We start from the raw sequence: 11,510 nt of genomic DNA, 5'->3' as shown, positions 1-11,510 counted from the left end.
ACGAAAATGACCACCACACTTTCATTTAGTCATTTATTGGTTTTATAAAGGGAGTTATTCTGTGGTCTGCAGATTAAAGCTGGTTCAGTGAAGAGACACTTGCACCAACACTAACATTACAAAGTATACAAAGCCAAAGATCCGAAACGTCAGGAAGAGTTTATTTGAATTCGGATACATGTGAACAAACGTTTTCTCTGTATGATTAAACATGATAAAGATATTGATGACATGTAAAAAGAGTAAATTCAGAAAAAGGCCCCATTAGAGTTACAGCTATTGTTAGGAGATGTTTATTGAATGCACGCAATTGCCGTTTTTCGGACATCAAAACTGTCACGCATATTGTATTTTGATTAAATTATATAACTGTTTACCCAATTTAATAACATACTATGCTTTCGTCGTTTGGGGGTAAAAAACGGCCGAACAGACCATTTATTATGGTCATGTTACAATATAAATCTATTTTGTTCTTCTAATAATGCTTTAATTAAGATTGTTTTTAGTTACTGTCTCCGTAAATGAAATTATGCTGAGCAACGACAGGCAACGATTCACTCGTCAGTAACACCACCTGCGGCTGAGCCTTCTCTGCTCCGATAAACCTGTCACTCATCTTCCGACTGTACCTTCTTCCGGTTTTCAGCAGCTCTTGTGAACTCTTTTCATTGGTCGCCTGGCTTACACTACTGCAAGTACTCTCTGACCCGGAAGGAGTATTGTAGTACACCGCTGTTGCCGGATTCGAAGATTTCGCGCGTTTGCGCAGAAGTGTCGCGAAATAAAGGAGCAGGATACCAAACAGTATCAAGGCGACCCCGACGGAGGCGACCAAGAAGTAGAACGTGGGCTCACTGTTGGTGTTATCCTTTTTGTGGTTCGCTGCCGGGGCTAAAACAAAACAAAATACGATTGCAAGTATAACTTTAATGAGATATGTTGCTTGCGCAAGTTTTATTCATATCACTTTGCCAATATCAGATTGATATTCGTTTGCCAAAAATAAAGGCAACGCAAACCCGAATAAGTGAACTTTGCCACGACGTTGTTAGCTCCCTTGAATGTGTTTATTAAAAAAAACTAAGGGAGGTAACGTCTAAAAAAGTGTCTTTCCTGCGATCCTAGCATACATTATGGCGGCATACATGGGTTTTATTTCTTAAATATTGAAAATGCAATCATTATGATTAATCATTTTTAGATTTTAAAACTCTTCCGTCATGTTAATCAAATTGTCACAAGGTTTGTAATAAAGCCTATATATTGATTGGTTGCATTTTGCTTTAAAGCAGTTTATTTATCAAGCAATGTTGCATGTTATTTTTGACAAACCTAGAGTAAAAGCTTCTTGACTGGGCTGGGTACGAATCTTCGGTAACAGCAAATCTGGAACCAAAATTGAAGGACTCAAATGAATTTTTCTCAAGATTTTACAATTAATAGTTAATATTAAAAACCTGATATTAAACAAGTTGTCTTAAGCCGTCTAAGGCTATTCAATATCAATATCAAATTCAGCTTCTATCGTTTAAATACGGACTAGATTACAAACTTAGGTTTACAAATTCAACAACATATACATTTGATTTTAAATTCCTTTCCATAAATGTAACCTGAATATGTATGCTATATGTTACCTTTACTGACAGAGTGGAAGGCGACTATTTTGAATCCTCTAAACTCGAACATGGTATCACTGACGAACCTCACTGACACATTAGGGCTCTCGGAGATGAAGGGGTCCGGTACCTGGTCACCACAGAACGTTGTGATCGGGTTGTTGGAACTAAATGTGGAAACGTAAGTTAATAGTTCATATAGTAACACTCATAAAATCGTGTTACCCCAAATATAGTCCATATAAACAACCGATTCAGAGTCTTAGATGATTTTTTTTTGTTTTGGCGACTCTACGCAATGAATATTTAAATGTTTAAAACGTTCCCTAAACGCGCATTATTGTGGCTACCCCAGCAAGGATCGTGCTCCGGAACACAATGTCTGGAAACATATTATTGACAGTATCTCGTGCCCAGATAGTCCTTCTATAAGTTATTCTTATTTGAACTTTTGTCACATAACTTTTGCAGGCAGTGTCAGGGGGGTGAGGGGAATGCGAGCCTGCGTCATATGTTAATAGTTACAGTTGTAGTAGCACTCAAAAAAGAGAAAAGATCGTGCACCGGTTACCAACACAGTGGTATGGGGATAGGTGAGCAAAATAGCGTCTTAAAGATACTCTAGATAGGAAAAACTAAAAATGATAATTTATATACACAGAACCATTGATAAAACCTGCAATATGATTGAGTTCGAAATCGCCTTAAAATAGAATTTCGAGTAGGGACTTAATCAATTTGAATGTTTTGTCAATGCTTATGCATTTCTAGCTCAGGATTATAGTTTTCATGAATAAGATTAAGGCCTTAATCTCTCACCTATCCTTAAACCACCGTGGTTACCAATAATTTGTTCATACGTTTACTACATCTGAATTCACTATGGAAATTATGTCCGTAGTAGACGAGTAGAGTATATGCTTGAGCGTCTCTGCAATGTATTTTTAAATAAAAATCGTATAAAATACATGCATGCCACATCCGAAGGCGCAAGTTAAGCCCTGTTCTTTCGGAAAAAATATCACGGCAATGCTTTGAGAATTTTTGTTTACAGCTGTCAACACTTTTGTGTTATGGCATAAAATGAGTGGCTATGCATTTGCAATAACGGCACTACTTTATTTTTCCTGTAATGTTTTACCCGCCATTTTCCACCTTGATCTGTAACGAATCGTGTTGGCAGTGGTCCGATTTTTCAATATCCATATACTTGAATACCAGGGCCCAGTGTCCTGCACGTGAAGAAAGGCGCCAAGATTGGTCCTCTAATTTGAGGTACTTTGTCCCAAGAATGTTCAACCTCGGAGTTATGATTCCGCCATCTTCAACTTCGGTAGGGTCATCTGCAAGAAGACAGCATTTGCATTAATTTGCTGGACATCTAGTTATCTAACTTTAAAACCTGTTTATAGTATAATAACTTTCACAACACACAATAATAAAACATGTTTTATTTAGATTGACAAACGCGTAGGTAAAGATCTTAGACTATGAATGTGCAATAAGCCCAAAACAGTATACATACCAATTTCATAAGCTTTAACAATCACCATTGACCACACAATCCAGACAATCTTACGGAGACAATTCCTCGACAACATGTTTGACCATTTACCATCGTATATAACGCCACCCATTCTATTAGCTTCAACAACACAACAACCATCAAACTATTGGTTAGCTGTTTATAATTTGTGGCGTTAAAGTTCATGCGTAATTCACGTTTCTACAGGGTACCTAATTGGAGTACAGATTAGTTCTGGTTAATGCTAACTTAAATGTCAAGCTAATATATATGGAATTACACATATTGGAATCCATGGCAACGATTTAAAGGGCTAATAACTTGGTTTTTCTTTTCTGATATTGATTGTAGTCGTTTGTGCAAAAGGAAAATACATAGAATAATAACACCAAATGAAATATTACACCAACGTTTATTCAAGCTGCACTCTCACAGACTTACCGTTTTTACAACTTTTTTTTATTTTTTTGTCTTTGAAAGGGCAAATATTTGCGTAACTATCTGCAAACCAATGATATAAGATTGCTGACAAAAACTCAGATAGTAGATTTTCACATTTCCGTTCAAACATTAATGTTTTATGGCTTAAATCGGTACTAACGGTTTAAGCAGAATGCATAAAACACTATTTTTTGAACTTATATATAAAGATCTGCGATCTATTTTTTGTCAGCAGTCTTATATAACTGGTTTCCGTGCACTTTTGCAAAAATCGGCTCATTCCAAGATAACAAATAAAAAAGTTGTCAAAACGTGCAATGTGTGAGAGTGCAGCTTTAATATAATAAACATGACTGTTTCTATTTATGTCAAACTTATTAGTGTTTACTTAAAAACATACAGGAAAAATAAAGTAGTGCCGTTATTGCAAATGCATTGCCTCTCATTTTATGCCATAACACAAAAGTGTTGACAGTTGTTTAAATCGGTTTCATTCTGTTCACGTGAATTGTTTTAGGGTAAGTAGGATAATGTCCGGGGTAGGCCAAAGTCACCTAGATGGTTATATAATTGGTAGAGTCTTTATCGGTAATAAGAGAACAACGATGGAGTATCGTCTTGACTTTTCTTGGTCACTCGGGTAGGGTCATGAACGGGGACAGTTTAAATGGTATGACCTAGATATACCACAAATATATAGGTGACCTATATTGTATTTAGTTAAAACGTCATTTAGTTTACAGCGATTGTGGAGACAGTTATATTAACTTATGCTAAGTCACTCTCGTTGGCACGATGTTGCACGTGCGTGTGGTTTTGTGCTATTGGGGAACCGGAAAACTCGGGCATCCTCTTATAGTTGCGCGGCTTGGTGACCATAAACCAAACTCAAATGCGCACTGGCCGAAATCGAACCCGGGTCGCCTTGGTAAGAAGGGAGTGTGCATTCGGAGCTTCTCGGCCATTTTCATCGAAAACAACCTCGGATGTATATGGGCGGTTTACACACTCAGAAATTGGTATGTTTAAGTCTGCTGCAAGTAGATCGCGTAGTAATTTAATTTAGCAGTTAATCTTAATGGCATAAAATTCTTCGGAATCTTAATTAGAATTGCAATAATACACTTCACTGGTAATCAATTTAAACTTAGATCCATAAATACGAGCTAAAACAGTCAATTTAATTAATGATATTATTAAAAAGATACGAAGTACTTCTACTGATGTTCCGGCATACATCAGGGGTTGTTTTCGATCAAATCACCGAGGAGCTCCGAATTGCGAGTGCGTTATAGCCTCTGCACAAACCGTACAAGTGAATACATTGCATGCGTGAATACAGTACGGTCAGTAGGTCAACACCATCATCTTTCAAACTGATGGGTTTATACGTCACCCCAAAAATATCACGACATTTTGTTTTCCACGCGATTTTCTAATTACGCCAATTGAATTCAATGGCATTTTTTGTAAATTTGGCATAAAAGACACTGAACAGTTGTTGGATTTCGGTATAAGATGACATATATTTCACTCGATACCATTCATAACACTTAGGTTTTCTGTGATAACTCGGTGAAATAAGTTTCGATCTTAAACAAAAAAATCAACAATTAAATATATCCGATAACTATTTATTCATCCGAGTTATCACCATTTTTCTTACGCCATAACACAGGGTGTTATTCGAATGTTGATATTACCAGATGCGAAATAGATTAAACGATATTGTATCTGATTTGTTTTAAGGCCAGGGGCGTCCATGACACATATACGGTCAGGGGCGTCCATGACACATATACGGTCAGGGGCGTCCATGACACATATACCCCTATTAATTTGAGGAGTAAAATAACGCATTTAAATCTACTCTTTGTAGAAAACTTAATTTATGAAGGAGAAAATATGATAAACTTGGTATTTTCTGAAAATATCCGATAAAATAAGGCAAACAATGTTTTTGCCATTAATAAATTAATAAAACACTGTATAAATATACAGTGTATGCCTGTACGTTTTAGGTTAGTAAAGAATGTTTAGTGGTATATACAAATATTAATTACCATTCTCTTCTTTATATTAAGCGCCTCTGACAACATTATATAAGTGGTAAGATGACCCTGCACGTTCAAAGTTTAAGTAACTCGTACTGAACAAAGCGAAGTTTATTGACAAAGTTAGTATGAGCGTTTAAGTGTCATAAACCACAAGCTTATCAAACAGAAATTTATCACTAATAATCACTGTATTTTAAACTTCTATTGTCGAGATACAACATAGACACATTGGACTTATACATTATTTGTATTCATAAAAACCATTATACATTTATGAATTTCGGTTTCATATACTATAAAATATGAATCACGTAAACACGTTATAATTTTTAAACTTATGGAGGTAACTGGCATTGTACTGTTTTGGCAGGAAACACATTGTACTGAACTGCTACTATTCATAAGTAAAAGTGAGCTTGGTATTAGCTATTAAAATAGCATTACATCATGTGACATTAGGAGTTTGTTGAATCCAGTGACCGGAGGCCAGCAAGTGGACATTTAACACGATCGGAAGATTGACATTACGTATAGGAATTTTACAGTGACAGACGATATTTGTTTTCATATCTTTTATGCACACCGCACATGCGCAGTTTCCATGAAGGGTAAGTACGGGCGACAGCGGAAATACGCAACGGCAATGGCGAAGGTGGCGTTCTGGGCAATCATTGTGTTCCTCGTATCGCTATTCATCGGCTATTGCCGGGATTCCCATGTACCGGAGGAAATACCAGAAACCTGGAAGGTCCGCATGATAGACGCGGCCATGAGGCTGTACAAACACTTGGTAGGTGCATTTGAAATATTGTGTAAGATATTTTAAATATTGGTGAATGCATTTTTTCTCATAAAAATATACATGGATATTATCCCTGTCAAGTAGAAAAAAACAACGAAATGTTCCAAATAGACAAACCAGTTAATAAGCTCTGTTTGTAGAAGCCTATAATAATATGTGGCGTAATATTATATACTAGTAAGTTTTTACACACTGCGTAATGACAGAGTATATTAACAAATTAAACATAATATACGTGTATGCTATATAAATCTAGTCACCGCAAAATGTTCTAAGACTCTTATTTAACTGGTATTTTAACATGGCCTTTTTAGATGGAACATACAAATACGAGAACCGAGGTTATTTTCATGTTAAAACATTGGGTCGGACTTTCATGTGAAATCTTAAGAAAACACTTCTTTGATTGATAAAACATCATCGAAATTTGAGCTCTATTATTAATTTGGTTTTAAAAAGCGTTTTTAAAATGTGAAAAATTTAAAGCTTGGATTTACAAAACTCTGTCGAATGAATGTTTTGTATCTGTTCATATAATTTAAGTTCAACAAAGGTTGAAACAAATCGTTGCGGAGTGAGTACCTTCAATATATGGCAATAAACAAAGAACTTAAAGCTCAAGAGTCACACGCATACCCTTTTCAGCAGAAAATCGACATTTAACAAATAAATAAAAATATTTGCGGAATGTAACATCGCACCTACACTCTTATTGGTAATAAGAGCAAGTTTTGCTTCTGTCAATGCCTTTGTCAAACAATACTTTAAATAGGATTTACAGTACTTATCTGCTTGTGCAAAACATATTTATTTAAGATGACAACTAATTTGAAGATAATAACTATAGTAAGTAAAAGAGATTACCGAAAGATTATATTTTCGATAGACATACTACTGTAAGATATAAGTAATAGGAATTGCAGTGTTATGAACTCATGCTACCAACTTAAATAATGTGAGATTATAAGTATCTTCCATGGCCGAGAGTGTAAGATAGGTTCATTCCGATCCGAGCGTATGGTTTTTTTGCGGAAACGAGGTTTAAAACACCCTGCGCGAGGGTCGGGATGAACATATCTTACACGATCGACTATGGTAGATACTTTTTCTCCCACCTCAGTTTTACAAAATTAAGTAAAAATGTATTTTTTGCTGGAACTCTTTTGTGCTTAGTAAAAATAATTGCGTATGGATATGCGATAATTCGTGGTTGTCATGGATATGCGCGCAGTGATTCAAATTTTGTTAATAGTCAAATCGGTCTTTAAATAGTTCTAAGGAGAGTGAAGCATTATTTCTTGAAAAGGTGCGTGTAAACTGTTTTATGGTAACATTTGAAGCGAGAAATAATTAATTAGCGTTCTAAATAATGCCACAAGACAAGGTTTCCATGATGCTACAGACGACAGTCTTCAACAAGGGAGGTAATTACAATGTGGTGACCATTAAAAAGGAGTTCCATATGGGCATTTTATCTTCGCCCATGGGCAAGATAAGAATTTCTAGCATGGTTAAATTATAGGATCTACTTATCTGAGGTGGGAGCAATAAGGATACAGTTATTGTTAAAGCCATCTCGGGGAACACTCGGTATTGAAAAAAAAGACCATGTTATGAATACATTTTCTTAACATGCACTCTGTCTGATCGACCGTTTTAACAACTTTTTTTGTCTCGGAAAGAGCAAAACTTTGCGTACGTCCCTGACAACCAGTGATATAAGATCAGTTACGTTCGTAAATTGATGTTTTGTGCCGATAAACTAAAAGCGTAAGTAACCCTTTTAGCTATAAAAGATGGCTCATAACAAGACGAAAAATTAAAAAGGTTGTCAAAACGGTCATTCTTTGAGAGTTCAGCTTTAATCCCCTCTCTTTCGCCTTGTGAACCTTGCCTGACGGCCAACCTTTCCCATCCTGTCCGAAGTTGGCTGACTTGTCCTTACTAGGATGTCCTTATTCTTGTCTGCATCTGATGGACTTCTTATCCTCGCAGGACCGGAAGTTGGCTGTGGTGTTCATTCTGACCCAAGATACCTTATTCTCGTTATTTTGTAGGTCACGTGCCTGGTGAACGTAGGCCTGACGGACCACTTTTCCCCGCTGGACCGGAAGTTGGCTGACTGGTTCATCCTGACCCAGATGACTGGCCATCCCTGGGGGATGTCTCTCACCGCTGACCAGACGCTCAAGGTAGGTAAATGTCCCATTGCTAACTTACTGTAATTTATTCCTGTTTGATGACAAAGTCATAAGCTTAAAAAAAACCTTAAAGATTCATGCTCTTGCAGAAGAAACCAGAACGGATGACTTTAATGATAGACCATGGAAAACTGTGCCCTTATATGACTCGAACACATGACATCTTAGGTGAGAGACGGGCACCTATCCACTAGACATACACCCGAGTTATTTGTAAAGATATTCAAGGGGAAGATTGTTCAGAGTGGTAGTGTTGCATACTTGGCCGAATGTGTTAGCATAATAACCATGTGTCGATCAGTTATTAAACAATTCTAAGAATTTATGGAGGTTTTAACACGTGTCTGAGTGTATTTCATGGGATTAGCTAAATATATGCCTAGCATGATTGCTAATTGAATATGAATTTAAAGTTTATTAAACAATTATATTTCCAGATCAAAGACACTGTGATCGCGGGCGTGCAGACGGTGGTGTACGAGCCCGTAGCCAACTTCCTGTCACAAGACCGCCCTGTTCTCGTCTTCCTGCACGGAGGTGGTTGGAGCACCCTCTCTGTTGGTAAGAAGATGGTAACATTAGAAAATAGCTGTTTTGCATACGTTTATATCTCTGTTTATAGTGGAATGATGTGGTTTTGTACTTAAACGTGCATATGTGAAGTGAGTTAGTGGCTGCCCAGTGGCCTAAAGACGTAAATTTAGCCCCCTGTAGTGCAGTTTGTGTGCAAGAACAACGACTATCATATAGTTTGTATATGTGCGAATTATCAAAAACCCTTCGAATACTTCATATGTTTGGTTTCGAAATATGTGTACGATTTTAGTTGAAGGAGGATCAGAGATGCCTCTTACGTTTCAGCTTTGTATTTCAGATAGTTATGACCCTCTGGTCCGGAAGATTGCCAGGGAGAGCGGAGTGGTCATCATATCAGTCAAGTACGTGCTATCATTTTCACACCTTGAAATTGTTATCGTACAATACACGAATTACAAACATGCTCTGTGTTTGTATTAGGTGTCCGTTCAAATGTACACATTTTCTTCCGGATATTCACTCTCCACCCTTTCTGTAATCTGTCCAAAACCATAAATGATAGCTCAAGGTCAGGAGTTCGGACTGCTGTACACTGCTTTTATCTCCATACTCGTATGTGATACAGAACGATGATAATTTTATACAGCAATTTTCTCAAATTATTATTATTTTATTCTAATTTATTTATACGTATTGCAAGGCATGCCTTGATAGCATTTCAGCTTCCCATTTGCATGCATAATGTATACAAACTGTCATCTTTTACTCCAGTTACCGTCTCAGCCCACAATACCCCTACCCGGTCCCACTACAAGACAGTCTGAACGTCGTCAACTACGTTGTCAACAACCCCGACGAGTTCAGGGTCGACCCTCAACGAATTGCCGTCGGCGGGGACAGCAGCGGCGGCAACATGGCAGCCTCAATAGCGCTCAGGCTCAAACATAAACTCGCTATGCAGATTCTTGTGGTGCCCGCGTTGCAGTTTTTCAATTTTCAGACTACGTCTACTGCGGAAAATTCGATGTATTTTCATGACAGTGTTAACAGTCCAACTTCAGTTTTGTTAGTGACGAATTATTTGGGGATACCCCCTGAACACTCCCGACAACTTTTGGAAAATAACCACACGTCGCGGTCCCTTAGGTTGTCCCATATGGCGAAGAGGGTCGACCAGAAAATATGGATGAGGCGAGATCTCGTGAGAAATAAACAGCTGCTCGAAACCTTGAATACAGACTCAAATTCTGGAAACGAGGCTCTGTCTGACCTACTTGAAGAATTAATAACCAACCCTTACGTTGTTCCACTAATGGCAGACGACAAAATGCTGCGCGCGACACCGGAAGCGTACATAGTGACGTGTGGATATGACGTCATAAGAGATGACGGAGTAATGTTCGCACAGCGCCTTAACTATGTCGGAACAAAAGTGACTCATAAGCATTATAAGTCGGGGTTTCACCATGCCTGGTTCTTCCCCCACGGACCTTTGAAAGTACAAGTTGGTGCCGACATTGTCAACGATCTCATTAAGTTCTTATCGCACAGACTGTAACTTAAACATGCCTTTCCTGTGCCAACATAACAAAGCTGCATATCGAGATGGAGCCATAACATAACAGGTTGTTGGTCTTGTTCGTTCAGTATTATATTTAGCTGTACATACGCTCGTTATTTATTAATTGATATATTAAGTGTATTTATCTGAATAAGTATTGCTTAATCGTTGAGATTTTTCTGTGCCAAATTGTATATCATCGATTGTGATGTAAATTTTATCAGTGCAATATGAAATGTAGTTTTATAATTTATGAACTCTACCGAGTTATTTTTCCTTCAGTGGAGTTTGATCACTCAGTCTGACCGACTTCGAGGTTTGAGCACTCAGTGTGACCGACTTTGAGGTTTGATCACTCAGTGTGACCGACTTTGAGGTTTGAGCACTCAGTGTGACCGACTTTGAGGTTTGAGCACTCAGTTTGACCGACTTTGAGGTTTGAGCACTCAGTGTGACCGACTTTGAGGTTTGATCACTCAGTGTGACCGACTTTCAGGTTTGAGCACTCAGTTTGACCGACTTTCAGGTTTAAGCACTCAGTGTGACCGACTTTCAGGTTTGAGCAATCAGTGCGACCGACTTTGAGGTTTGATTAAGGTTTGAGCACTCAGTGTGACCGACTTTGAGCACTCAGTGTGACCGACTTTAAGGTTTGATCACTCAGTCTGACCGACTTTGTTTAGTTTAAACATATTTACTTTACAACGATTGTGAAACACGAAATTACAACATTATATTAATCACTCTCGTTGGCCCGATTTTAC

General features: G+C 37.7%; 2 protein-coding genes across 2 annotated transcripts; one reads left to right on the top strand and one right to left on the bottom strand.

The window, feature by feature from the left end:
• Positions 1-142: 142 nt before the first annotated feature.
• LOC128232293 (cubilin-like) lies at positions 143-3,307 on the bottom strand. The gene is made up of 5 exons (XM_052945772.1): positions 3,148-3,307; positions 2,764-2,965; positions 1,641-1,789; positions 1,336-1,389; positions 143-894 (listed from the first exon to the last, which is right to left on the bottom strand). Exons 1-5 carry the CDS (start codon positions 3,257-3,259, stop codon positions 506-508), a joined length of 906 nt encoding a protein of 301 aa, XP_052801732.1. The 5' UTR covers positions 3,260-3,307; the 3' UTR covers positions 143-505.
• A 2,496-nt stretch (positions 3,308-5,803) lies between these two features.
• Positions 5,804-11,003, top strand: LOC128232757 (neutral cholesterol ester hydrolase 1-like). The gene is made up of 5 exons (XM_052946477.1): positions 5,804-6,435; positions 8,505-8,639; positions 9,086-9,209; positions 9,523-9,586; positions 9,957-11,003. The coding sequence occupies exons 1-5, from the start codon at positions 6,247-6,249 to the stop codon at positions 10,741-10,743; spliced, it is 1,299 nt and encodes a 432-aa protein (XP_052802437.1). The 5' UTR covers positions 5,804-6,246; the 3' UTR covers positions 10,744-11,003.
• The last annotated feature ends 507 nt before the right edge of the window (positions 11,004-11,510 follow it).

Source organism: Mya arenaria, chromosome 4 (assembly GCF_026914265.1).
Source record: "Mya arenaria isolate MELC-2E11 chromosome 4, ASM2691426v1".
NCBI lineage: Eukaryota > Metazoa > Mollusca > Bivalvia > Myida > Myidae > Mya > Mya arenaria.
Note: the sequence above shows the minus strand (reverse complement) of the source record. Positions and strands in the feature narration are given on the sequence as shown.

Coding starts and splice junctions, on each gene's coding strand:
- LOC128232293 (XM_052945772.1), bottom strand. CDS start 3,259: ATGGGTGGCGTTATATACGATGGTAAATGGTCAAACATGTTGTCGAGG. Junction 1,390..1,640: donor CTTCCACTCTGTCAGTAAAG/GTAACATATAGC, acceptor TTTTGGTTCCAG/ATTTGCTGTTACCGAAGATT. Junction 895..1,335: donor TCAAGAAGCTTTTACTCTAG/GTTTGTCAAAAA, acceptor GTTTTGTTTTAG/CCCCGGCAGCGAACCACAAA.
- LOC128232757 (XM_052946477.1), top strand. CDS start 6,247: ATGAAGGGTAAGTACGGGCGACAGCGGAAATACGCAACGGCAATGGCG. Junction 6,436..8,504: donor TGAGGCTGTACAAACACTTG/GTAGGTGCATTT, acceptor GTTATTTTGTAG/GTCACGTGCCTGGTGAACGT. Junction 9,587..9,956: donor GTGGTCATCATATCAGTCAA/GTACGTGCTATC, acceptor CTTTTACTCCAG/TTACCGTCTCAGCCCACAAT.